General features: G+C 48.3%; 2 protein-coding genes across 2 annotated transcripts in view; both read left to right on the forward strand.

Annotated features, from left to right (window-relative positions):
* Positions 1-27,909, forward strand: part of slc23a2 (solute carrier family 23 member 2) — a 315,342-nt gene that overhangs the window by 276,918 nt on the left and 10,515 nt on the right. The window lies entirely within an intron of this gene.
* LOC144510173 (uncharacterized) overlaps positions 6,253-27,909 on the forward strand; it is a 28,286-nt gene continuing 6,629 nt past the window's right edge. The window contains exons 1-6 of the mRNA XM_078239610.1: positions 6,253-6,357; positions 8,052-8,193; positions 10,049-10,186; positions 14,438-15,467; positions 17,159-17,337; positions 25,138-25,208. Coding sequence (XP_078095736.1) covers positions 14,709-15,467; positions 17,159-17,337; positions 25,138-25,208 — 1,009 coding nt within the window. The 5' untranslated portion in view covers positions 6,253-6,357; positions 8,052-8,193; positions 10,049-10,186; positions 14,438-14,708. The remainder of the gene's footprint in view (positions 6,358-8,051; positions 8,194-10,048; positions 10,187-14,437; positions 15,468-17,158; positions 17,338-25,137; positions 25,209-27,909) is intronic.

Here is a 27,909-nt window from a genome sequence, read left to right on the forward strand (position 1 = left end):
CCGGGGTGTTGGCTTGATTTTTGTGCTCAACCCTTGGGAGTGGGATTTGAACCTTGTGGCTTGTACATGTGGGAGTTCAAGTGGTGACATGAGAGGGAGGGGCTCGTACAGTGCAGAAGAGGCCCTTCGGCCCATCGAGTCTGCACCGGCACGCGAGAAACACCCAACCTTCCACCTAATCTCATTGACCAGTGCTTGGCCCATAGCCTTGGCGGGGGGGGGGGGGGGGGGGCAACCAGAGACATGGGATCATTCAGTAGTGAGGGATAGGTATGTTAATACGATGCAGAAACGAAAGAACGTGATTGGGGAAATATCTCCCATTTCTCACAATGAGTGGGGTCAGCCCCATGCCACCATGTCTGAATCATTGCTGGCCAGTCTGTCTGCAGTGTAGACAAGAACCATTGTCTACACTGGAAGACAGTATCCCTGGAACTGTGTAGAGGGAGGTCACCCACTTTCCTATCCTCATCTAAACACCAATGGCTCCACCATCTCCAATTCCTCTCCAGCCAGCCTTGCCTCCCTCCTTTCCCCCTGTGTGACTCAGCTCAACACCATTGGGGAGGCGATGGCCTAGTGGTATTACCGCTAGATTCTTAATCCAGAAACCCAGCTAATGTTCTGGGGACCTGGGTTCGAATCCCGCCACGGCAGATGGTGGAATTTGAATTCAATAAAAAATAGTCTGGAATTAAGAATCTACTGATGACCATGAAACCATTGTCGATTGTTGGAAAAACCCATCTGGTTCACAAATGTCCTTCAGGGAAAGAAATCTGTTGTCCTTACCTGGTCTGGCCTACATGTGACTCCAAAGCCACAGCAATGTGGTTGACTCTCAACTGCCCTCAGGCAACTAGGGATGGGCAATAAATGCTGGCCCAGCCAGCGACGCCCATGTCCCACGAATGAATAATTGAGCCCAAATCTGTGAAATAGTCACTTGTAAAACAAAGGGACCCTGGTCTGAGCAGGAAGGTAGAAATCTCCACACGTAGGTTATTACAGAGGGAGGGAAGATGGACTGCGGATGTAGTTGGCTTTTCCAAATTTTATTACGATGGGTTTCACGTGCCATACGGTCGGGAGGTAACGGACAGACAATGTTTCGAACATGGAGATTGATGCAATATTGTAATGCCATGAGCTACATCCTAGGTATGGAAAGCACACTGAAAATGTCCGGTACAGAATCCAGTTGCACTTTTGATGGACAAACTCCAACCTTGGACTTTTGGGAATGAGATGAGGGAATGTGAATGGAATCCCGGTTAGACTTCCGTTTATGGGCTTTCAGAGGAAGTAAATGGTTTGCAACAAAAGCACAGTCTTCATTGGACACACATGTTTACAAACAAAAAGATGTTTCAGGGTTCCCCTTCCTTGGAAAGTTGTGGTATATTTGGCCAGTTAACACCTGGCTCATTGTCCTAATTTCTCTTTCATTGGGCTGGTACAGAGGAAGCATTGCGGAGGAGCACTGTCTGTGAACTTAACAAGGGGGAGGGGTGATTGTATTTGGGGCTGAAAAGTGTGACACAAGCTAAGGGTTCACAACCCAAATGTGGGAGTGAAAAGTGAGTGCTCTTCCCCAATGGAAACAGTACATGGTCCAATCTGCCTCTCCAGATTAGTCATGATGTGGAGATGCCGGCGTTGGACTGGGGTGGGCACAGTAAGAAGTCTCACAACTCCAGGTTACAGTCCAACAGGTTTATTTGACTCACCTGATGAAGGAACGGCGCTCTGAAAGCTCGTGATACCAAATAAACCTGTTGGGAACTTTAACCTGGTGTTGTGAGACTCCTTACTGTGTGCAGATTAGTGACACAGAGGGACTGAGAGGTCAGGACTGACCGAATGAAGCATCCAAACTCCCCACTTTCCCCTTTCCTTCACCAAGTCTCCGCACTTGTCCTTAGTCCCGGGTTGCTGCTGTCTTCCAAGAAACACCATTCTTCTTTTCCCCTTTCATCCACCTGAACTGAGCGCTGAGCTGCTCCCACAGCATCAAGAGCCCATCAGTCTTCTACCTAACTTGAATGAATTGTAAGAAATATATATATTTTTCTGTCGCACTATTTCATCACATACATACATTTGGCTAATTAAAATGTGAGCTATTTTTAAAAAGAAAGATGGAGTTGAATAAAGTCTAACAAATTTGATTTTGTGTGTGGTATTTTCATTTGCTGTGAGTGAAGGTTGGATGTGAAACCACTAGAATTTGACATTGTTTTATTATCTTGAAGACCCTTAATCTAACTTCTCTATCTTCCTTCATTCCCCTTCCAAACAGAGCTCTGAGTTACAGCAGCTATGCATTGTTGATTCCAAGGATCTGTGTGGTATATATTTTATACTGCACAGTATCTTCAGCCGTATTAATAGGGGCATTAAGTCCAAAGAGGTCATGTTGAATTTCTCACGGTGGGAGACTGCAGCCAGTTAGCTAGATAGCTGGTTGGTAGTGGAGAGTAACACCAACAGTATGCGTTCAAATCCTGTACCGGCTAAGGTTATTCATGAAGCTCCACTTTCCCCCACTTACCCTTCATCTGAGGTGTGGTGATCCTGCGGATAAATCACCACCAGTCAGCTCTCCCCCTCAAAGGCAAGAGCACCCTATGCTCAGAAGAACTCGGAGCAGGAGGCAATGGCCTTGTGGTATTAATGCTGGACTATTAATCCAGAAACTCAGCTCATGTTCTGGGGGACCCGGGTTCGAATCCCGCCACGGCAGATGGTGGAATTTGAATTCAATAAAAATAATCTGGAATTAAGAATCTACTGGCGACCATGAAACCATTGTTGGAAAAACCCATCTGGTTCACTAACATCCTTTAGGGAAGGAAATCTGCTGTCCTTACCCGGTCTGGCCCGACATGTGACTCCAGAGCCACAGCATTGTGGTTGACTCTCAACTGCCCTCCCAGGGCAACTAGGGATGGGCAATAAATGCTGGCCCAGCCAGCGACACTCTTGTCCCACAAATGAATAAAAAAGGAGTATGCCATCTGGCTTGATGGCTCCATAAGTGGAGTGTAGCTCTTCCAACCAGCCACCACAAATTCTCACAAATGAGATCTCCTTCAGTGTTCTTGTTGATGAACCTAATAGAAATAATGAATGTACGAACTAGGAGCAGGAGTAGGCCATCTGGCCCCTCGAGCCTGTTCATGGCTGATCTTTTTGTGGACTCAGCTCCACTTACCCGCCCGCTCACCATAACCCTTAATTCCTTTACTGTTCAAAAATCTATCTATCCTTGCCTTAAAAAATTCAATGAGGTAGCCTCACTGGGCAGGGAATCCCACACATTCACAACCCTTTGTGTGAAGAAGTCCCTTGGTCATCTGGGACTATGGCAACTTTACCTTATATATAATATATATATATATTTATGTGTGTATATATATATATATATATATATTAGCAGACTGATCATTTCAACCTGATAATCTTCATTTTGCCAGTCCTGTTTAGGAGAGACACACATCAGTATAGAAATTCATTTACATTTCTAATCATTCCAGTTGCATGGTGTTTAGGCAGAATACGCTGACCTATTCTTCATGGACTGGTCACACATACTGACTGAGGATGAATGATTTCACTTTTTAATACCATTCAACACTCTTTCAATGAGGCAGTGAACACTAACTCCCAGGCGCTGGATGGTTACAGCACAGACTGAGGCCATTCGGTCCATCATGTCTGCACTGGCTCTCTGCAATTCACCTAGTTTCCGCTCTCCTGCCTTTTCCCCATAGCCCTGCAGATAATGAAAGCCATGATGGAACCTGTCTCTGCCACACTCTCAGGCAGTGTGCTCCAGATTCGAACCACTCGCTGTGTGATTCCCCCTGTCCTCATGTCATCGTCCTTCTCCAGCCAGTCAGTTGATATTGGTGTTCTCTGGGTCACCACTCCTTCTGTCAGTGAAGACTGTTCCACCTTATCTATCTCAGGTGACTTTGAAGATCTCCTTTCAACATTCACCAAGGAAAACAGTGCACATCTCTCCTTTCCCCCGCAACTATTCTCGGGAATCTTTTCAAATGTGTTCACCTATCCCGTCAACTCCAGATACAAAACAAAATCTAAAAATCGAAGTTAAAAAATGCGAGAGAGTCTCAGCAGGTCAGGCAGTATCTGTGTAAGAGAGAAACCCAGTTAATAGTTCAGCTTATGGAGATTCGGAGGGTTGTAGGGGCTGGGGGAAATTATAACGATAAGGGAGGGGTGTCGAGACGGGAGGAGGTTGCAGATTTAGGGAGGGATGTCGGGGCTGGAAGGGGTTACAGAGATAGGGAGGGATGTAGAGATTTGAGGAGGTTACAGTTAGAGAGTGGGTGTAAGGGAAGGAGGAGGTTGGAGTGATGGGGAGTGTTGTAAGAGGAGGTTATAGAGATAGGGAGTGTTATAGGAGGAGGTTATAGAGATAGGGAGTGTTGGAGGAGGACGTTATAGAGATAGGGAGGATTGTAGGAGGGGGTTACAGAGATAGGGAGTGTTGTACAAAGAACAAAGAAAATTACAGCACAGGAACAGGCCTTTTGGCCCTCCAAGCCTGCACCGACCATGCTGCCCAACTTAACTAAAACCCTCCTACCCTTCCAGGGACCATATCCCTCTATTCCCATTCTATTCATGTATTTGTCAAAACGCCCCTTAAAAGTCACTACCGTATCTGCTTCCACTGCCTCCTCCGGCACCGAGTTCCAGGCACCCACCACCCTCTGGGTAAAAAGTCTGCCTCGTACATCTCCTTTAAACCTTGCCCCTCGCACCTTAAACCTGTGCCCCCTAGTAATTGACTCTTCCACCCTGAGAAAAAGCTTCTGAAAATCCACTCTGTCCATGCCTCTCATAATCTTGTAGACTTCTATCAGGTCGCCCTTCAACTTCCGTCGTTCCAGTGAGAACAAACTAAGTTTCTCCAATCTCTCCTCATAGCTAATGCCCTCCATTCCAGGCAACATCATGGTAAATCTTTTCTGTTCCAACATGACTTGCCAATTTTTAAACTCAATGCCCCGGCCGATGAAGGCAAGCATGCCGTATGCCTTCTTGGCTACCTTCTCCACCTGCATTGCCACTTTCAGTGACCTGTGTACCTGTACACCCAGATCCCTTTGCCTATCAATACTCTTAAGGGTTCTGCCATTTACTGTATATTTCCTATCTGTATTAGACCTTCCAAAATGCATTACCTCACATTTGTCAGGATTAAACTCCATCTGCCATCTCTCCGCCCAAGTCTCCAACCGATCTATATCCTGCTGTATCCTTTGATGGTCCTCATCGCTATCCGCAAATCCACCAACCTTTGTGTCGTCCACAAACTTACTTATCAAACCAGTAACATTTTCCTCCAAATCATTTATATATATTACAAATAGCAAAGGTCCCAGCACTGATCCCTGAGGAACGCCACTTGTCACAGCCCTCCATTCAGAAACGCACCCTTCCACTGCTACCCTCTGTCTTTTTTGACAGAGATTTTGTATCCACCTTGCCAGCTCACCTCTGATCCCATGCGACTTCACCTTCTGCACCAGTCTGCCATGAGGGGCCTTGTCAGGAGGAGCTTACAGAGATAGGGAGTGTTGTAAGAGGTTACAGAGATAGGGAGTGTGCAAGTTTATTTATTAGTGTCACAAGTAGGCTTACATTAACACTGCAATGAAGTAATTGTGAAAATCCCCTCGTTGCCACACTCTGGCACCTGTTTGGGTACACTAAGAGAATTTAGCATGGCCAATGCACCTAACCAGCATGTCTCTTGCACTGTGGGGGGAAACCGGAGCACCCAGAGGAAACCCACGCAGACACGGGGAGAACGTGCAGACTCCACACAGACAGTGACCCAAGCCGGGAATTGAACCCGGTTCCCTGGCGCTGTGCGGCCATGATGTGGAGATGCCGGCGTTGGATTGGGGTAATCACAGTAAGAAGTCTCACAACGCCAGGTAAAGTCCAACAGGTTTTATTTGGTAGCAAAAGCCACGAGTTTTCGGAGCGCTGCTCCTTTGTCAGTTGAAATCCCGCTCACCGGACGAAGGAGCTGTGAGGCAGCAGTGCTAACCCCCACTGTGCCACCCCAATGGAGATAGGGAGGGGTTGTGGGGACTGGAGGATGTTACAGAGATGGGCAGGGGGTGATGATTCTCTCTCCCTCCTCCAGATGGCAGTGTCCTGGGTGTCAATTTCCCCTGCAGCAGGGCGGGGAGTGCGCATGCTCCGTAATGTATCCATTCTCTGGAGTGTGGCAAAGCTGTAGGAAGAAGTGTGTGTGTTTTCAGACAAAGCCAAGCTGTGTGTGAGGGAGCCAGGGCAGTTTCATCTGTAAGTAATACATTGTGCAAGTGAAACCCTGAAAGAGGGTGGGCAATTTGAGTGCTGTGTGTCTCCTTTTTTGCAGAGTCAGGGCAGTTTTTGCTGCTCTCTCTCTCTGCCCCTGAGAGCTGGCTTCTTCGAAGCAGAATCCATGTACCACAGAGTGTTCCTCATGACTCCCCTGTCAACCTGGAGGACACTGCCTCGCTTTCTGTGTGATCCTGCCACTCTATTCCTGGGGAAGGGAGAGTTTTTGGGACATCACTGCCCTCCTCCCCTTACAAACATTGCTGTGCCAGGGCTTTTCTCTGTGCATGGGGCTTAATGCTCAGTCTGATTTTTATTCACTAGCCTTGGAGCTCTCTGCTGCTGCATCAGGGGCGGTTACCCCCACTGAAAGAAGTGATGCAACTTCTGTAGGTCACTTAACACACAAAGCATTAGAGGTTTAGCCCAGCAGAGATACACTTGGAAAGCTGATTGGTATAGGGAAACTTGAGTTGAACCTGGGCAGGTCCACACTTTTTAATATTTTATTTATTAATGTCACACGTAGGCTTACATTAACGCTGCAATGAAGTTACTGTGAAAATCCCCCAGTCGCCACACTCCGGCGCCTGTTCGGGTACACTGAGGGAGAATTTAGCACGGCCAATCCACCTAACCAGCACATCTTTCGGACTGTGGGAGGAAACCGGAGCACCCGGAGGGAACCCACGCAGACACGGGGAGAACGTGTAAATTCCGCACAGACAGTGACCCAAGCCGGGAATCGAACCTGGGTCCCTGGCGCTGTGAGGCAGCAGTGCTAACCACTGTGCCACCGTGTCACACTTGGAGAACTGCACACCTTTCCGGTCTCCATATTGGAGTACTGGAAGGCCGGATCTGGCACCCATCTGGCAAAGTGGAATAGGCTGGGGTGACCTGGGAGAATTGTTTGGTTAGATGTGGAGGAGATGGAAACATCTTAGTGGAGCAGTCCCACGATATCACACACGTAGGCAGGTGGCTAGTAAATGCATTGGGGAATTCAGGATGCGTATTTAAACAGCACTTTCATTTTCCTGGGATGTTCTTGGGTACAGGCAGTGAAGTATTTCTGAAATGTAGGGGCTGCTGTAACAGCCATCTTAACACCCAGCAAGCTCCCAGAAACAGCAGTCGGACAATGAGCAGATCATCTGTTTTTAGTGGCTGCTTGAGGGGTTAATATTGGCCAGAGCTGCAGAGAGAACACCCATGTTTTTTCAAGGGGTGAGTGCTCAGGGATCTGTGACATTGACTGAAGAGAGCAGACTGGGGCCATGACTGAACGTCTCACCTGGAAGACCTTGCCTCTGACTGAGTCGCACTCCGTCAGTCCCGCACTGGAGTGCCAAGGTCTCAAGTTGCTGGACTGGGAATCTGTCACCCTCTGACCGAGTGAGGGCCCAGAGCTGAGGAAAGGGTAAAGCGAGGATTTCATGTGGCTGGGTGCATTTATAAGCAGCTCAGGCACTTTACCATCCCTATGATACAGAACAACATACAGAGTTGGATATGGAGAGCTGTACGCAGGGGTTGGATAGGAAATTGTATGGAAGATGATGAATTGGGTGAAGATCTCTCCGAGCTGTCATTTTAGTTCAGTCCTGTTGCCAGTCTTTGCTGGAACTTTGGACTCTGGTGTTGTGTGAAGCCTTTCTGTCTTTCCTTTGCAGGTTGCTGTGTCCGACTCTCCTTCATCCTGGCTCTGTTCCGTCTGGATGGTGTTTATCTTTCCAAGGAAGAAGATGAATTTGTGGATAAAATTACCCAGGAGCTGGAATGTTTCCTTTCAAAAACGGGGGACAATCCAAACAAGTGAGTAAGATGAGTGTGAGCGTGAATGTCTGTCTGTGGTTTCGCTGTCTTGTCAGCCCAGTTGCTAGTACACTCATCGTGCTCTCACACACTCCAAGTCACAAGGTTCTGGGTTCGAGTCCCGCTCCGGGACTTGAGTACCAAAACAAAATCAAGGCTGACACTCTTGTGCTTGAGAGAGTTGTGTGTCTTTCAGATGAGACGCCATACCAAGGCTCCAACTGATGTAAAAAATCCCCTTGCACTAACTTCCCGCTGCCTCGGTAAAGCAGCCAGCATAATCAAGGACCCCACGCACCCCGGACATTCTCTCTTCCACCTTCTTCCACCGGGGAAAAGATACAAAAGTCTGAGATCACGTACCAACCGACTCTTCCCTGCTGCTGTCAGACTTTTGAATGGACCTACCTCATAATAAGTTGATTTTTCTCTGCACCCGAGCTATGACTGTAACATTACATTCTGCACTCTCTCGTTTCCTGTTCCCCTCCATACTCTATGAACAGTATGCTTTGTCGAGCATACAAAAAAAACAATACTTTTCACTTTATCCCAATACAAGTGACATAATAAATCAAATCACATGTTAAGTTGATCTTTCTCTGCACCTTAGCTATGACTGAAACACTACATTCTGCATCCTCTCCTTTCCTTCTCCCTTATGTACTCTATGAACGGTATGCTTTGTCTGTATGGTGCATAAGAAACAATACTTTTCACTGTATCCCAATACATGTGACAATAAATCAAACCAATTGAAGAGGCGCAGGGGAGTTCACCCCACTGTCCTGATCAATATTTACCCCGTCACTAAAGCAGATTCTCTGCTCAGAATCTCACTGCTGTTTCAGGGAGTTTGCTGCAGTGTTCCCCCTATTGCAACATGTGAAAAGTAGTGTCTGTGTAGACGCAGTCTTCACTGAGAGAGAGGATGTTACTGGTCGCAGCGAGGGGATGAGAAACAAGACAGCTGGGACATGTGCTGTGTGTACCTTGACTGGAAAAGCAAATAGCTGCGAGGGGGAGTTGCCCTCTTTCTCTCCCTCTCTCACACACACTCCATTTTGGGCTGTGCTCTCAGTTCTGTCCAGGAACACAGGAACAGGCCCTTCGGCCCTCTAATCCTGCACCGACCATGCTGCCCGACTGAACTAAAGCCCCCTACCCTTCCGGGGACCATATCCCTCTATTCCCATCCTATTCATGTATTTGTCAAGATGCCCCTTAAAAGTCATTATCGTATCCGCTTCCACTACCTCCCCCGGCACCGAGTTCCAGGCACCCACCACCCTCTGTGTAAAAAAAACTTGCCTCGTACATCTCCTTTAAACTGTGCCCCTCGCACCTTAAACCTGTGCCCCCGAGTAATTGACTCTTCCACCCTGGGAAAAAGCTTCTGACTATCCACTCTGTCCATGCCTCTCATAATCTTGTAGACTTCTATCAGGTCGCCCCTCAACCTCCGTCGTTCCAGTGAGAACAAACCAAGTTTCTCCAACCTCTCCTCATAGCTAATGTCCTCCATACCAGGCAACATCCTGGTAAATCTTTTCTGCGCTCTCTCCAAAGCCTCCACATCCTTCTGGTAGTGTGGCGACCAGAATTGAACACTCTATTCCAAGTGTGGCCTAACTAAGGTTCTATAAAGCTGTAACATGACTTGTCAATTTTTAAACTCAATGCCCCGGCCAATGGAGGCAAGCATGCCGTATGCCTTCTTGACTACCTTCTCCACCTGCATTGACACTTTCAGTGACCTGTGTACCTGTACACTGTACCGCTGATATTGAAGGGACAGTGAGAAGGCAAGTTGTTGTTTGTTGCTCACTGTGATCTTCCTCTGTCCCGCCTGCAGGGTCCTGCTCTTCCCGCCACTGCCCAGCCGTTTGAGGTATCTAATCCATCGGATTGTGGAGAACTTTGACCCACTGGACAGCTTCTCGGTGGGAGAGGGAGCTGGCCGCCAGACCGCGGTGTGCCTGGCTGGCAAGAGGTGAGTCTGTGAGGCTGAGGGGGGGATGTTGGCCCTGTCAGTTCATGCGGCCTCACCGTGGTAACGGTGCAGATTCTGATCAGCAACAAGAGTCATCGCACCAGCGAACGCCGCCAACATCACCATGTGGAGTTCAGGGTGTCAGATGAATGCAGGAGAGGGAGTTGGGGGGAGGAATTGGTGGATGGGCTTGACAGTGCTTTGAAACAAGCCTGTGACCAAGGCCGCCTTTCAATCATTAGTAAGTAGTCTCACAACACCAGGTTAAAGTCCAACAGATTTATTTGGTAGCACGAGCTTTCGGAGCACTGCTCCTTCATCAGGTGAGTGCAGGATTTGTTTCACAAACAGGGCATATATAGACACAAACTCAATTACAAGATAATGGTTGGAATGCGAGTCTTAACAGGTACAGACAATGTGAGTGGCGAGAGGGTTAAGCACAGGTTAAAGAGATGTGTATTGTCTCCAGACAGGACAGTTAGTGAGATTTTGCAAGCCCAGGCAAGTCGTGGGGGTTACAGATAGTGTGACATGAACCCAAGATCCCGGTTGAGGCCGTCCTCATGTGTGTGGAACTTGTCTATCAGTCTCTGCTCAGTGACTCTGCGCCATCGTGTGTTGTGAAGGCCGCCTTGGAGAACGCTTACCCGAAGATCAGAGGCTGAATGCCCTTGGCTCAATCATTCACCTGGGCTCCAACATACACAATCTGACGGTGGCTGCAAGTTCAAACTTTCCTTTTGTCCTTTTTTTTGTAACACAGAGTACCTCATTACAAAACGAGTGGCACAGTGGTTAGCACTGCTGCCTCTCAGCGCCAGGGACTCGGGTTCAATTCCGGGCTTGGGTCACTGTCTGTGTGGAGTTTGCACATTCTGTCCCTGTCTCCGGGTGCTCCAGTTGCCTCCCACAGTCCAAAGATGTGCGGGTTAGGTGGATTGGTCATGCTAAATTGCCCCTTAGTGTCAGGGGGATTAGCAGGATAAATATGTGGGATTACAGGAATAGAACCTGGGTGGGATTGTTGTCGGTGCAGACTCGATGGGTCGAATGGCCTCTTTCTGTACTGAAAGGACTCTGTGATACCTGGAATGGTCACTCCTGGTGTTTACAGACTGATACTTATCAGCACAATGTTGATGCACAGAAACAGGCCATTCGGCCCAGTGGGCCTGTTCCAGCTCTTTGCTTGTGCTGTCCAATTAACCTCACCATCCTGCAGTTGTCCCCACTTGGGAAGGGACTGAGGGAATCATTGCATTTGTGTATGAACCCAGTTGACTGTGAGAGGAACTGGGAGAGTCTGTCGCTTTACTGTCCTGTACATAAACCTGCTCAGACGGACATCTGACTCACTCTTCACCAACATACAATTGTGGGAGCAACCAGACTGGAATAAGGAGTTGATTTGGATCAGCCAGGGGCTGGATGATTGTGCATGAGCTGATAAGAATGCTGGAAGTCTGCAGATGTGTGGATAATTGTAGCATGTAGTGCAGTCAAACCTCACGTGTTATAGAAGACCCATCCCCAGTTCCTCCCATCTCCATATTGTGGTCATCGTGCTCTCCCTCTCTCTCAGACTGATGGATTCAAAGGATGGATCTGAGGGGAGGCGATGGCCTTGTGGTATTATCGCTAGACTATTAATCCAGCAACTCAGCTCATGTTCTCGGGACCCGGGTTCGAATCTCGCCACGACAGATGGTGGAATTTGAATTCAATTTTTAAAAATCTGGAATTAAGAATCTACTGATGACCATGAATCCATTGTCGATTGTCCGAAAAACCCATCTAGTTCACTGATGTCCTTTAGGGAAGGAAATCTGCCGTCCTTACCTGGTCTGGCCTACATGTGACTCCAGAGCCACAGCAATGTGGTTGACTCTCAACTGCCCTCCAAGGGCAACTAGGGATGGGCAATAAATGCTGGCCAGCCAGCGATGCCCATGTCCCATGAATGAATTTTAAAAAGTGATTTTTTAAAAATGTTTTCATGGGACATGGGTGTCGCTGGCTGGGCCAGCATTTATTGCCCATCCCTAGTTGCCCGAGGGCAGTTGAGAGTCAACCACATTGCTGTGGCTCTGGAGTGACATGTAGGCCAGACCAGGTAAGGACGGCAGATTTCCTTCCCTAAAGGACATTAGTGAACCAGATGGGTTTTTACAATCACTGATAGTCTAATGGTCACCATACTGAGACTAAAGTTACATTGCAGGTTTATCCATTTGGTGAGTTTTAAACCCAGAGCATTACCCTGGATCTCTGGAATACCTGTCCAGTGACAATACCACTGCCTTCCCTATTGAACTGGCAGAAGCTTGAGCCATCTGTTTGGCTGTTAGAAACTAGTTGTCTGAAATCTGAGCTCATCCAAATTTCTCCTGACCATGTCTTAATGTGCAGCAAGTCCAGTTTGCTTCACACCCTTGTTTTCTCTGCCGACACTGACTTCCAGTCAAACAACAGCCTGGTTGTAAAATTCTCATCCTTATTCCAAACCCTTCCCCATCTCTGTAATCTCGGAGATTATCTGTTCTCCTTTCATACCGATGCCTTGAGCATTCCCAATTATAACGGCTGCATCACTGGTGGCCATGCCTTCAGTTGCTGAGGCCCTAACATCTGGAATTCCGTCCCTACATCTCTCTGCCTCGCTGCCTATCTCCTCCTCGAGGTCTTTGACCAGCATATAATCACCTGGCTTGAAATCAAATTCAAAGAATCTATCGAATCCCTACAATGCAGAAGGAGGCCATTTTGGCCCATCGAGTCTGCACCGACTCTCCGACACAGCATCCCACTCAGGCCCTATCCTCGTAATCCCACATATTTACCCCACTGATCCCCCTAACCTACACATCTTGGGACACTAAGGAGCAATTTACCATGGCCAATCCACCCAACCTTGGAGTGTGGGAGGAAACCGGAGCATCTGGAGGAAACCCACGCAGACACGGGGAGAATGTGCAAATTCCCACAGACACTCGCCCAAGGCTGGAATCAAACCTGGGTCCCTGGCGCCATGAAGCAACAGTGCTAACCACTGTGCCGGTGGCATTATGCACCACCCTGTCATACTTTGTTTAAAAATGCATCTCTGAAACACTTTGGTACATTTTGAGGTGCTGCATTGTTTTTTGAGGTGCTGGCCCTGACCTTTATTTGCCCTCTCTACAAGACATTGGTAAGGCCACACTTGGAATACTGTGTACAGTTCTGGTCATCCTATTATAGAAAGGATATTATTAAACTAGAAAGAGTGCAGAAAAGATTTACTAGGATGCTACTGGGACTTGATGGTTTGAGTTATAAGGAGAGGCTGGATAGACTGGGACTTTTTTCTCTGGAGCGTCGAAGGCTGAGGGGTGATCTTATAGAGGTCTATAAAATAATGAGGGGCACAGATCAGCGAGATAGTCAATATCTTTTCCCAAAGGTAGGGGAGTCTAAAACTAGAGGGCATAGGTTTAAGGTGAGAGGGGAGAGATACAAAAGGGTCCAGAGGGGCAATTTTTTCTCACAGAGGGTGATGAGTGTCTGGAACAAGCTGCCAGAGGTAGTAGTAGAGGAGGGTACAATTTTGTCTTTTAAAAAGCATTTAGACAGTTACATGGGTACGATGGGTATAGAGGGATATGGGCCAAATGTGGGCAATTGGGACTAGAACAAAGAAAATTACAGCACAGGAACAGGCCCTTCGGCCCTCCAAGCCTGCACTGACCATGCTGCCCGACTGAACTAAAACCCCCTACCCTTCCAGGGACCGTATCCCTCCATTCCCATCCTATTCATGTATTTGTCCAGATGCCCCTTAAAACTCACTATCGTATCTGCTTCCACTACCTGCCCCGACAGCGAGTTCCAGGCACCCACCATCCTCTGTGTAAAAAAAAAACTTGCCTCGTACATCTCTTTTAGACCATAAACCTGTGCCCCCTAGTAATTGACTCTTCCACCCTGGGAAAAAGCTTCTGACTATCCACTCTGTCCATGCCTCTCATAATCTTGTAGACTTCTACCAGGTCGCCCCACAACTAGCTTAGGGGTTAAAAAAAGGGGTGGCATGGACAAGTTGGGCCGAAGGGCCTGTTTCCATGCTGTAAACCTCTGACTCTGACAGATTCTGCTCCAGCATCCTTCGCGAGCACAGCCAAGACTGACAGATCATTCCAGGGAGGTCAGGTGGAACTGGAGCCCAGTAAAGGCCTTGATAGTTTGTAACTGACTGTTTTTTAATTCCAGATTATCTCCGCCTCTGGAAGGGAATCGCAGCAGTAATCATTCTCAAAGTCACCGGACAGACCCGAACAGCAATGATAAGCAGACGGAGGCGTTTAGACCGTTTCCTGATGGGGCCTCAAGATACCAAAAGCTGCCTCCTGGCAACAGCAAGTTCAGGAACAGGCCCGACAAAGCCTACTACACTGCCAGGGCCCACTGTCAAAACAGTGGCAAGAACAGGAGAGACGCCAGGTTCCATTCCCGAGGGGAAGCGGAGGACAGCGGCAGCAGGATGAGGGATGGAAGAAGAGAGCCAGGAGACGGGAGGAGCGATTGCATCGACTTGCCCGTGGAAAAGGAGCAAGTGGAGAGTGGGCAGCTTTCTCAAGAGACCTCTCCACTCTCTGCACTTCCCAGAGGAAAAGCGACTGGGACTGAGGAAGACAAGAAACCCAACATCTCCGACCTGCAGAGAACAGAGTGTGAAGGTGACTTCCAGAAGGAGCAGCCAAGTGAAGACTCAGCAGCTGATGATATTTTGGATGGAAGTTCCCGGGAATCCGAGGCCCAGCGAGATCCACAGTCAGAGGAAGAGACCCAATTCTCATCCACTGACAAGAGAGCAGCACAGGATGCATCCCAATTGGACGGCGAGGGAAATCTGTCGGAAAACGTTACACCGTTGGTGGATCTTGCCGAGGGTGTGATTGGAGACCACCTCGTACATCATGGGCGTCAGTCACCCCCGCACACCTCGAAGATAACGGAAGCCCCCGGCACCAGCCCAAGAGCGGACAGTCATCTTCGGTCTGAGGACAACGACGCTGTCCTCAATGAGGAGCGGTCGCTGACGGGCGGCTCTGAGAACCTGGCCAGCGTCCCAGAGGGTCAGCACAGAGTGAGCGAGGAGCACAGTGAGAGCCACTGCCCTGACAATATAACAAACACTGGAGCAGACACAGCAGAAGCAGAACAAGGTGCGGTCAGAGTGGACACGGAACACACTGAAACAAAAACTCCTGGAGCTGCCTCGACAAACTTACTCAAAGAGGTAAGAAAATGGTTGGAGTTGTATTAACAGATACCTCATGTGCAAGCACAATGGGAAATGGAACATTGAAGTTATGAAGAGAGGTTGGGTAGGCTTGGGTTGTTTTGGTTGGAGCAGAGAAGACTGAGGGGTGACCTGATCGATGTGTACAAGATTATGAGGGACATGGACAGAGTGGATAAGGAGCAGCTGTTCCCCTGAGTTGACGGGTCACTCACGAGGGGATATAGGTTCAAGGTGAGGGGCAGGAGGTTTAGGGAGGGTTGTGAGGAAAGGGAGGGTGGTGACAGTCTGGAAAAGTTTAAAGTTTATTCATTAGTGTCACACATAGGCTTACATTAACAGGGCGGCATGGTGGCAGAGTGGTTAACACTGCTGCCCCACAGCGCCAGGGACCCGGGTTCGATTCCCGGCTTGGGTCACTGTCTGTGCGGAGTCTGCACGCTCTCCCCGTGTCTGCGTGGGTTCCCTCCGGGTGCTCCGGTTTCCTCCCATAGTCCAAAGATGTGCGGGTTCGGTGGATTGGCCGTGCTAAATTGCCCCTTAGTGTCAGGGGGGCTAGCTAGGGTAAATGCATGGGGTTATGGGGATAGGGCCTGGATGGGATTGTTGTCAGTGCAGACTCGATGGGCTGAATGGCCTCCTTCTGCACTGTCGGGATCCTACGAAGACTGCAATGTAGTTACTGTGAGAATCCCCCAGTCGCCACACTCCGGCGCCTGTTCGGGTACACTGAGGGAGAATTTAGCATGGCCCAATGCACCTAACCTTTGGACTGTGGAAGGAAACTGGAGTACCCGGAGGAAACCCACGCAGTCATGGGGAGAACGTGCAGGCCCAGCGCAGACAGTGAGCCAAGGCTGAGAATTGAACCCAGGTCCCGGGCACTGTGAGGCAGGAATGCTAACTGCTGTGCCACCAATGCGCTGCCTGGGAGGGTGGCAGAGGCGGGTTGCCTCGCATCCTTTAAAAAGTACCTGGATAAGCCCTTGGCATAGCCTAACATTCAAGGCTATAGGTCAAGTGCTGGCAGATGGGATTAGGTGAGAGGTCAGGTGTTTCTCACGTGTCAGTGCAGACTCGATGGGCGGAAGGGCCTCTTCTGCACTGTATGATTCTGTGACACATCAGCACACTTGCAAAGAACACAAAGGACAGAACCATTGATATACCCGACAATCTGCTCCTCGCAATTTTCTTTTGAACAGAGTTCATTGAATTGTGATTGGTGTTTTGGAATGGATAAATGAAGTGAATTGCTTGGCCTTTAAGGCCATGCCATGGGTGGCACAGTGGGTCAGCACTGCTGCCTCACAGCTCCAGGGACCTGGGTTCAATTCCCGGCTTGGGTCACTGTGCGGAGTCTGCACGCTCTCCCCGTGTCTGCGTGGGTTCCTCCAGGTGCTCCGGTTTCCTCCCACGCCCCAAAGACGTGCGGGTTAGGTGCATTGGCCATGCTAAATTAACCCTTAGTGACCCGGGTGGCACAAATATGTGAGGTTATGGGGATAGGCTCTGGGTGGGATTGTTGTCGGTGCACACTCGATGGGCTGAAAGGCCTCCTTCTGCACTGTGGGGATTCTATGCCTACTTGCTGTGAATGAATGAAAGATCCTGTGTTGCTGTGAGTGCTGTTTAAGTGTTTTTTTCGCTTGGTCGCGATGTCTAAACCTGCTCTCTGGTGGTTGCAGCTTTCCGCTTGCCTTGGGGAGATGAGTATCAGTATTGAAGACCCTCAGTCTGATTACTCCAGCTATCTGGCAGGGGAGGACCCAGCAGCTCACCTGGAGTTTGGACACATCATTGAAATCTATGACTTCCCAGCCCAGCTGAAAACGGAAGACATACACGAGGCCTTTGCCAGTTTCCAGTAAGTGTCTAGATTTCCTACCGAGTCTCCTCTGCCTGGAAGCTCCTGTTTCCGCCGGTGTAGGACAGGATGGCTCCATGGCAGGACGATTGCAAGCTGTGGGTTTAGTGAGGCCTTCAGATCTTAGCAAACCACAAGATTGTGGTTGAAGATGAAAACATGGCCTATTCTGTACTGGAACAAGTCTCTCTCCCTCTCCTTCCCCCTTCTCACAGGAGAGGAACACTAATGTCATTTGTGTTAAGATTGGAATTATAAAATTGATTTAGTGGACATTTTTTTTCATTCTTGTGGGTATTGCCTGCATATTTATTGCCCATCCTTAATTGCCCCTTGAAAAGGTGGTGGTGAGCTGTCTTCATGAACCTGCTACATTCCATGTGATGTAGGTACACCCACAGTGCTGTTGGGGAGGGAGTTCCAGGATTTTGACCCAGCGAAGGAACAGCCGATATATTTCCAAGTCAGGATGGTGAGTGGCTTGGAGGGGAACTTGCAGGTGGTGGTGTTCCCATGTATCTGCTGCCCTTGGCCTTCTAGATGGAAATGGTTGTGGGTTTGGAAGGTGCTGTTTAAGGATCTTTGGTGAATTGCTGCAATGCATCTTGTACACACTGCTGCTACTGAGTGTCGGTGGTGGAGGGAGTGAATGTTTGTAGATGTGGTGCCAATCAAGCGGGGCTGCTTTGTCCTGGATGGTGTCGAGCTTCTTGAGTGTTGTTGGAGCTGCACCCATCCAGGCAAGTGGAGAGTGTTCCATCACACTCCTGACTTTGATGGTGCATCGACTTTGTTCGACTGGAGCAGGACTGAGGGAGAGATTCTTAGCAGGAGTGCTGAGGGTAAGCAAAGTACTGATTTATTTATTTAATTGTATTCCTTGTTTGTTTCGCGGGCTTTTTTCAAGGTTTTAAATTAAAGGAACTGAGGTCAGCTGAAGGGGATTCTGGTAGGTTGAGTTCTTAGTATAAAAGTCAGTTACCTGGGGGCTTCGACCTCTTTGTTCGACTGGAGCATAAAAAGCCGGCCGCACTATACAGCGGGCAGCGTCGGGAGCGGGCAGTGGAGTGTGTGGGAAGCAGAGTGTGAGCTTTAAGGGCTTTGGCTCACAGGGCTTAGGCTGAAAGGGCGAGGCAAGGTAAGTTATTTTTATCCAAACCTGTATCGGATAAGGGTAGCTATGAGCGATAGGCCAGTTCAGTGCTTCCAGTGTGGGATGTGGGAGTTCCTGGAAACACCTAGCCTCCCAGAGGTTCACATTTGTGCCAGGTGCGTGGAACTGCAGCTCCTGAGGGACCGCGTCACGGAACTGGAGCTGCAGATTGCTGACCTTGGTCTAGTCAGGGAGAATGAGAGAATAATTGACATGAGTTATAGGCAACTAGTTACACCGGGGCATCGGGAGGAAGACACGTGGGTCACAGTTAGGAGGAGTAAAGGTCAGAAGGGTAAAGTACCAGGGAGTATTCCAGTGGCTGTCTCTCATAATAGGAAGGGCTCGGCGACAGGTGTGAGGGGGAGGGGAGTGAGCAATTAGAGGAGGGGTCACCTGTGGTTGTCCCACTCCAAAACAAGTATAATTGTTTTGGATAGTGTGGAGGAGGATGACTCTCCAGGGGTAAGCCACAGTGACCAGGTCACTGGCACAGAGTCAGGCTCTGTGGCCCAGAAAGGAAAGAGAGGGGTTAGGAGAGCAATAGTGGTGGGGGATGCGTCGGTTAGAGGCACGGACAGGCGATTCTGTGGGTGCGAACGGGACTCCAGGATGGTAGTCTGCCTACCTGGTGCTGGGGTCATGGATGTCTCCGAGCGGATAGGAGGCATATTAAAAGGGGAAGATAAAGAAACGGATGTCATTGTACACATTGGTGCAAATGACGTAGATAGGAAGAGCAGGGGGATCCTACGAGAGCAATTCAGGGAGTTGGGAAATAGGCTAAAAAGTAGGGCCTCCAGGGTGGCAATCTCTGGGCTGCTCCCAATACCTAGGGCCAGTGAGGCTAGGAATAGGGAGTTAGTAAAATTGAATGCTTGGCTAAAGGACTGGTCCAGGAGGGAGGGCTTAATTTTCCTAGATCAATGGGAAGTTTTTAGGAGAGGATGGCACCTGTACAAGAAGGACGGGTCACAACTAAGTTGGAAGGGCACGAATATCCTGGCTGGGAGTTTTGCTAGTGCAGTTCGGGGGGGTTTAAACTAGTATGGCAGGGGGGAGGGGATCAAAATATTAGGTCTACAAGTGTAGAGGCTGGGGACGAGCTTGGGGCTGGGACAAGGCTGGCAAAGAAGAAGAGCACTCTGGGGGAGGATGACCTCACTGGGCCTGGAGGTCTGGAGTGCTTATACTTCAATGCAAGGAGCGTAGCAGGTAAGACAGATGAACTTAGGGCCTTAATGCTCACGAGGAATTTGGATGTGGTTGCGGTGACAGAGACTTGGTTGAAAGAGGGACAGGACTGGCAGCTGAATATTCCGGGGTACAAGTGTTTTAGGCGAGACAGAGGAGGAGCCAAAAGAGGTGGGGGAGTAGCAGTATTAGTTGGAGAGCATATTACAGCGGTGCAGAGGGAGGACAATTCAGAGGGGTCGTGTAACGAATCACTCTGGGTGGAGCTTAGAAACAGGAAGGGCGCAGTCACTATGTTGGGGGTGTACTACAGGCCCCCCAACAGCCCAAGGGAAGTGGAAGAACGGATATGTCAGGAGATACTGGATAGGTGCAGGAAAAATAGGGTTGTTGTTGTGGGAGACTTCAATTTCCCTGGTATAGACTGGAAATCGCTGAGAGCAGGGACTCTGAATGGGGAGGAATTTGTAAAATGCGTACAGGAGGGTTCTTTGGAACAATATGTAGATAGCCCGACGAGAGAGGGGGCTATACTGGACCTCGTACTGGGGAATGAGCCCGGTCAGGTCTTCAAAGCTTCGGTAGGGGAACATGTGGCAAATAGTGACCACAATTCTGTTAGCTTTAGGATAGTGATGGAAAAGGATGAGTGGTGTCCCAAGGGTAAGGTGTTGGATTGGGGGAAGGCTAACTTTAGTGGGATTAGGCAGAAATTGGCAGCTCTTGATTGGGAGAGGCTGTTTGAGGGTAAATCCACATCTGGCATGTGGGAGTCTTTTAAGGAACAGTTGTTAGGGCGACAGGACAGGCATGTGCCTGTTAAAAAGAAGGATAGGAAGGGTAGGATTTGAGAACCGTGGATAACCAGGGAAATTGAGGGACTGGTCAAAAAGAAAAGAGAGGCGTATGGTAGGTCCAGGCAGCTAAAAACGGAGGGAGCTCTGGAGGAGTACAAAGAAAGTAGGAAAGAACTCAAACGGGGAATTAGAAGAGCAAAAAGGGGTCACGAAATGTTCTTGGCAGACAGGATTAAGGAGAATCCCAAGGCATTTTATTCATACGTTAGGAACAAAAGGGTTGTCAGGGAAAAAATCGGACCTCTCAGGGACAAAAGTGGGGAATTATGCTTGGAGCCCAAAGAAGTAGGGGAGATCCTAAATGAATACTTTGCGTCGGTATTCACAAAGGAGAGGGATGTGTTGACTGGGAGTGTCTCGGAGGGGAGTGTTGAACCGTTGGAGAAAATCTCCATTACAAAGGAGGAAGTGTTAGGTTTGTTAGAGAATTTAAAGACTGACAAATCCCCAGGGCCTGATGGAATCTATCCACGGCTGCTCAGGGAGACGAGAGATGAAATCGCTGGGCCTCTGACGCAAATCTTTGTCTCGTCACTGGACGCAGGTGAAGTCCCAGAGGATTGGAGGATAGCTAATGTGGTCCCGTTATTTAAGAAGGGTAGGAAGGATAACCCGGGTAATTATAGGCTGGTGAGCTTGACGTCCGTGGTGGGGAAGTTGTTGGAGAAGATTCTTAGAGATAGGATGTATGCGCATTTAGAAAGGAATAAACTCATTAACGATTGTCAGCATGGTTTTGTGAGAGGGAGGTATTGCCTCACTAACCTGGTGGAGTTTTTTGAAGAAGTGACCAGAATGGTTGACGAGGGAAGGGCCGTGGATGTCGTCTATATGGACTTTAGTAAAGCGTTTGACAAAGTCCCTCATGGTAGGCTGGTGAAAAAGGTTGGATCTCCTGGGATAAAGGGGGAGGTGGCTAGATGGGTGGAGAACTGGCTTGGTCACAGAAGACAGAGGATGGTAGTGGAAGGGTCTTTTTCCGGCTGGAGGCCTGTGACTAGTGGTGTTCCGCAGGGCTCTGTATTGGGACCTCTGCTGTTTGTGATTTATATAAATGATCTGGAAGAAGGTGTAACTGGGGTGATCAGTAAGTTTGCGGACGACACAAAATTGGCAGGACTTGCAGATAGTGAGGAGCATTGTCAGAAGCTACAGAAGGATATAGATAGGCTGGAAATTTGGGCAAAGAAATGGCAGATGGAGTTCAATCCTGATAAATGCGAAGTGATGCATTTTGGTAGAAATAACGTAGGGAGGAGCTATACGATAAATGGCAGAACCATAAAGGGTGTAGATACGCAGAGGGACCTGGGTGTGCAAGTCCACAGATCCTTGAAAGTGACGTCACAGGTGGAGAAGGTGGTGAAGAAGGCATATGGCATGCTTGCCTTTATAGGACGGTGTGGAGATGCCGGCGTTGGACTGGGGTAAACACACTAAGAAGTTTAACAACACCAGGTTAAAGTCCAACAGGTTTATTTGGTAGCAAAAGCCACACAAGCTTTCGGAGCTCTAAGCCCCTTCTTCAGGTGAGTGGGAATTCTGTTCACAAACAGAGCTTATAAAGACACAGGCTCAATTTACATGAATAATGGTTGGAATGCAAATACTTACAACTAATCAAGTCTTTAAGAGACGAAACAATGTGAGTGGAGAGAGCATCAAGACAGGCTAAAAAGATGTGTATTGTCTCCAGACAAGACAGCCAGTGAAACTCTGCAGGTCCACGCAACTGTGGGAGTTACAAATAGTGTGACATGAACCCAATATCCCGGTTGAGGCCGTCCTCGTGTGTGCGGAACTTGGCTATCAGTTTCTGCTCAGCGACTCTGCGCTGTCGTGTGTCGCGAAGGCCGCCTTGGAGAACGCTTACCAGAATATCAGAGGCCGAATGCCCGTGACCGCTGAAGTGCTCCCCAACAGGAAGAGAACAGTCTTGCCTGGTGATTGTCGAGCGGTGTTCATTCATCCGTTGTCGCAGCGTCTGCATAGTTTCCCCAATGTACCACGCCTCGGGACATCCTTTCTTGCAACGCTGCAAGAAAGGATGTCCTGAGGCATGGTACATTGGGGAAACCATGCAGACGCTGCGACAACGGATGAATGAACACCGCTCGACAATCACCAGGCAAGACTGTTCTCTTCCTGTTGGGGAGCACTTCAGCGGTCATGGGCATTCGGCCTCTGATATTCGGGTAAGCGTTCTCCAAGGCGGCCTTCGCGACACATGACAGCGCAGAGTCGCTGAGCAGAAACTGATAGCCAAGTTCCGTACACACGAGGACGGCCTCAACCGGGATATTGGGTTCATGTCACACTATTTGTAACTCCCACAGTTGCGTGGACCTGCAGAGTTTCACTGGCTGTCTTGTCTGGAGACAATACACATCCTTTTAGCCTGTCTTGATGCTCTCTCCACTCACATTGTTTCGTCTCTTAAAGACTTGATTAGTTGTAAGTATTTGCATTCCAACCATTATTCATGTAAATTGAGTCTGTGTCTTTATAAGCTCTGTTTGTGAACAGAATTCCCACTCACCTGAAGAAGGGGCTAAGAGCTCCGAAAGCTTGTGTGGCTTTTGCTACCAAATAAACCTGTTGGACTTTAACCTGGTGTTGTTAAACTTCTTACTTTATAGGACGGGGCATAGAGTATAAAAGTTGGGATCTGATGTTGAAGATGTATAGAACGTTGGTTCGGCCGCATCTGGAATACTGCGTCCAGTTCTGGTCGCCACACTACCAGCAGGACGTGGAGGCTTTGGAGAGAGTACAGAGGAGGTTTACCAGGATGTTACCTGGTATGGAGGGGCTTAGTTATGAGGAGAGATTGGGTAAACTGGGGTTGTTCTCCCTGGAAAGACGGAGGATGAGGGGAGACTTAATAGAGGTGTATAAAATTATGAAAGGCATAGATAGGGTGAACGGTGGGAAGCTTTTCCCCAGGTCGGTGGTGACGTTCACGAAGGGTCATAGGTTCAAGGTGAGGGGGGGGAGGTTTAACACAGATATCAGACGGACATATTTTACACAGAGGGTGGTGGGGGCCTGGAATGCGCTGCCAGGCAAGGTGGTGGAGGCGGACACACTGGGAACGTTTAAGACTTATCTAGACAGCCATATGAACAGAGTGGGAATGGAGGGATACAAAAGAATGGTCTAGTTTGGACCAGGGAGCGGCGCGGGCTTGGAGGGCCGAAGGGCCTGTTCCTGTGCTGTATTGTTCTTTGTTCTTTGACTTTAGGGAGTCAGGAGGTGAGCGCACTTACTTAAACACATCTTGAAAACTAAATGTTACGCTTGTTATGAGCTAAGCTGAAATTATAAATGTGATTAATGCGAAGCTCAACATGTCCCATGAATGAATTTTTAAAAAAGAGGTATCTTTAGATCAGTGCTTTCCAAACTTGCACTGAGACTTGAGCAGGTTACTGAGAATGTCAGTCCTATGTTCCTCGGAATGCTGCACTTTCTGGAGATATGTGAGGCAGAGGATACAGATGCTCTCCATAGCTGGTTAGTTTTCTTGGTAAGAAGTTTAACAACACCAGGTTAAAGTCCAACAGGTTTATTTGGTAGCAAAAGCCACACAAGCTTTCGGAGCTGCAAGCCCCTTCTTCAGGTGGGGGGGCTTGCAGCTCCGAAAGCTTGTGTGGCTTTTGCTACCAAATAAACCTGTTGGACTTTAACCTGGTGTTGTTAAACTTCTTACTGTGTTTACCCCAGTCCAACGCCGGCATCTCCACATCATAGTTTTCTTGGAACAGGTCGCTAGCCAGAAGCCTGAGGCTGTAACATAAGGGGCACAACTCCACAGGTGGCACAGTGGTTAGCACTGCTGCCTCACAGTGCCAGGGACCCGGGTTCGATTCCCAGCCTCGGGGTCACTGTCTGTGCGGAGTCTGCATGTTCTCCCCGTGCCTGCGAGGGTTTCCTGCGGGAGCTCCGGTTTCCTCCCACACTCCAAAGATGTGCGGGTTAGGTTGATTGGCCATGCTGGATTGCCCCTTAGTGTCAAGCTAGGGTAAATGCATGGGGTTACGGGGATAGGGCCTGGTTGGGACTGTTGTCGGGGCAGGCTCGATGGGCCGAATGGCCTCCTCTTCTGCACTGTAGGGACTCTACAATTCATTGCCCCAACCAGTGGCTTGGAGGGAAGTACAGGTTAATAACCAATCTGTTGGGCCATGTTCTAAACACACCTACCTTCAAGTCCTGGAGTGGGACTGGAATGATGTGGAGATGCCGGCGTTGGACTGGGGTGAGCACAGTAAGAAGTCTCACAACACCAGGTTAAAGTCCAACAGGTTTATTTGGTAGCAAATACCATAAGCTTTCGGAGCAATGCTCCTTCGTCCATCTGACGAAGGAGCATTGCTCCGAAAGCTTATGGTATTTGCTTCCAAATAAACCTGTTGGACTTTAACCTGGTGTTGTGAGACTTCTTACTGTGGGACTGAAACCCAGACCTTCTGCCTCAGAGGCGGTGACGCCTCCCACTGTGCCATCAGATCACCCGGGGGGGGGCGGTTTGTGATACGATCAACCAGAAATGCCAATCCTTCCTGAGACTTAACTGTTGCTTTTTCTTGCCAGCGACACGGGATTCCGAATAAAATGGGTGGACAGTACACACGCCTTGGGAATATTTTCCTGTGTGGATTCAGGTAGGGGAATTGTATCGGATGTACTGACTGTCACTGACGGATTTTTGGATGGGAATTATCAGATCACTTTCTGGGATGTGAGAGGTATTTCCAACACATCAGGTTGACCATGAAGAGAAATTAAATCTTGGTCAAATGGGGGGGTCATTCTGAATGGAAATCTCAATCTGTGTTTGAAACCAAATCTTCACAAATCCTGAAGCTGTTTCTGAGATAATGTCATAATTACACGTTTCCCTTTCCTGCCACTCGATGATTGTGTTTATCCCGGTAACACTCACATCCCAGACCACCTTCAGTTCTTGAGTAGCTTTATTTTAATTATCGACCCCACGATCAGCGTCCATTCAATGGTTCATTCAACCATCGATCCTCGACTCCAGAATTCTTTCCCCAAACCTCCCCCAAAGATCCTCCTTCAAACCTATGTCAGAGATCCTGGGTACCAGCAACCCTAGGCACTCTTAGTCGATTTGAGTTCAAACAGCACTAGACACCATGCATAATCCGATACGAGGCCTTTAGTGACTTGTGCACAAGGAGAAACCAGCTTAAAGCTGTCCTGCAAGTGTTTCCGATGTTACAGACAAACAACTTGGCAATTATAGTCAATTACAGCGAATCAGAAACGAGACATTTTTCTAATCCTCCATTTGCATATCTATTCGCCAATTAAATCCTGGCTTTTCGCCCTTTCCCATTCGATGAAAAACTGTCTGCTGCTAATCCTTCATTTGCATAGCATATCCCCATATCTTGCCTTTGGTATTTGTTGTGGAAAAATCTGGTCTTGCTCACCCTCTGGTGAAGGCCGAATGTTATGGGGCTTAGGCAGATGAAGATTAGCCTGTTCATAGCAAACACTGACCCCTCTCGAAGGTCTGCAAGATGATAAACATTTTCCACTGCTCTATGGGGAAGGCATTAAATTTTAATTTGAACGTTTTAACTTCCTCACAACTTAACTTCCAAACTATGGAACTTCAATCTGAACATTTTAACTTCCACACCTATCTCTTTGAATGAGCTTCAATCGGGCTTCCGAAGATTTCCTTTTGGAGCTCAGAACTAAAGTTTTATCAGGTAACTCTTCCAGTCAAGCCCCTCGATGTGCTAGATGCTGTAGAGAATTAACCAGGCGATGCACGGTGAGTACTCAAAAAAACTAGGCCTTTATTGCTTGTGCACAAGGAGAACAAACACAGTGGGTCTCACTATGATGTTCCGATCAGGTTCAATAAAACAGTTTCCATGATAGTATTTTGCAGCCAATACATGCCAGTTAAAACACAGTAAGAAGCCTCACAACACCAGGTTAAAGTCCAACAGGTTTATTTGGTAGCACAAGCCACGAGCCTTCGGAGCGCTTGCTGCCCCTTAGTCAGGTAAGTGGGAGTTCTGTTCACAAACAGGGCATATAAAGACACCAACTCAATTTACAAAATAATGGTTGGAATGCGAGTCTTTGCAGGTAATCAAGTCTTAAAGGTACAGACAATGTGAGTGGAGAGAGGGTTAAGCACAGGTTAAAGAGGTGTATATTGTCTCCAGCCAGGACAGTTGGTGAGATTTTGCAAGCCCAGGCAAGTCGTGGGGGTTACAAATAGTGTGGCATTGTGTGACTCCCACTCACCTGATGAAGGGGCAGCACTGCGAAAGCTAGTGGCTTGTGCTACCAAATAAATCATAGAATCCCTACAGTGCAGAAAGAGGCCATTTGGCCTGTTGGAATAAACCTGTTGGACTTTAACCTGGTGTTGTGAGACTTCTTACTGTGTTTACCCCAGTCCAACGCTGGCATCTCCACATCACAGTTAAAACACCTACAGCATTGCAGTTTGGCATACACCTTCAACCAATACAATTCAGCATCTTTTCAATCCTTGGTTTGTATATTTATCGCTGTACACGTAGATGTACAGATTCCTTGACATTTTAGCACACACTGTTCAGTAAACCACCTTCTCCTACCTAACCACAAACCGCACCCAGAAGTGGGTCTCAATACTTACTTACGCTGATCAAGCAGACCCACACCTTTCACCTGCTAACGGCTGCCTCCAACTCCCACGGTGCTATCTAAATGCGAGGTGTTAGCGTCCCGGACCAAAATCCCAAATTACATTAGGAAGCCAGACTTTCCCCCAATCTTTCTGTTTTGGCATAAACGTGAGGATAGGATATTTCACTCCAGGAGTTATTCCGCAGACAAATTAGGGATCTTCTATTGTAAAAACAAACTTTATTTAATAACACAGTTTAACTATAACTCGAACTAAATGAAGCAGCTTAACTCATTGCAGTTGAACAGTAGTTTAAAAATGAAAGAAGACAACTTTAATTTCTAACATCACTATTTCAGTTCCAAGTAAGCAACATTCCTCTTACAGACTTAAAATTCCACTTGAAATACAGTTAGCAATCATAAGTATACTTGCTATAAGGGGTGCAGTCGGTCTTGAAGCTTTCAGAGAGATGTTTTGATTTTCAGAGCAGCTTGCAGACTTCTGTCTTTAAAGAAATCCCAGCCAGAATCGAAAACGGTTTCTTCTCTGCTATATACCTCCCATTAATCACATTATCACATGACCCTATCCATCAACCTGACCAAACACCCCAGGGGAAATCGTCATCTGTAAACAAGAATCCATTAGCTCTTTCCTCAGTAAACACTACATGGCTTAAAATGAGTAATTATCCT

Source organism: Mustelus asterias, chromosome 22 (assembly GCF_964213995.1).
Source record: "Mustelus asterias chromosome 22, sMusAst1.hap1.1, whole genome shotgun sequence".
NCBI lineage: Eukaryota > Metazoa > Chordata > Chondrichthyes > Carcharhiniformes > Triakidae > Mustelus > Mustelus asterias.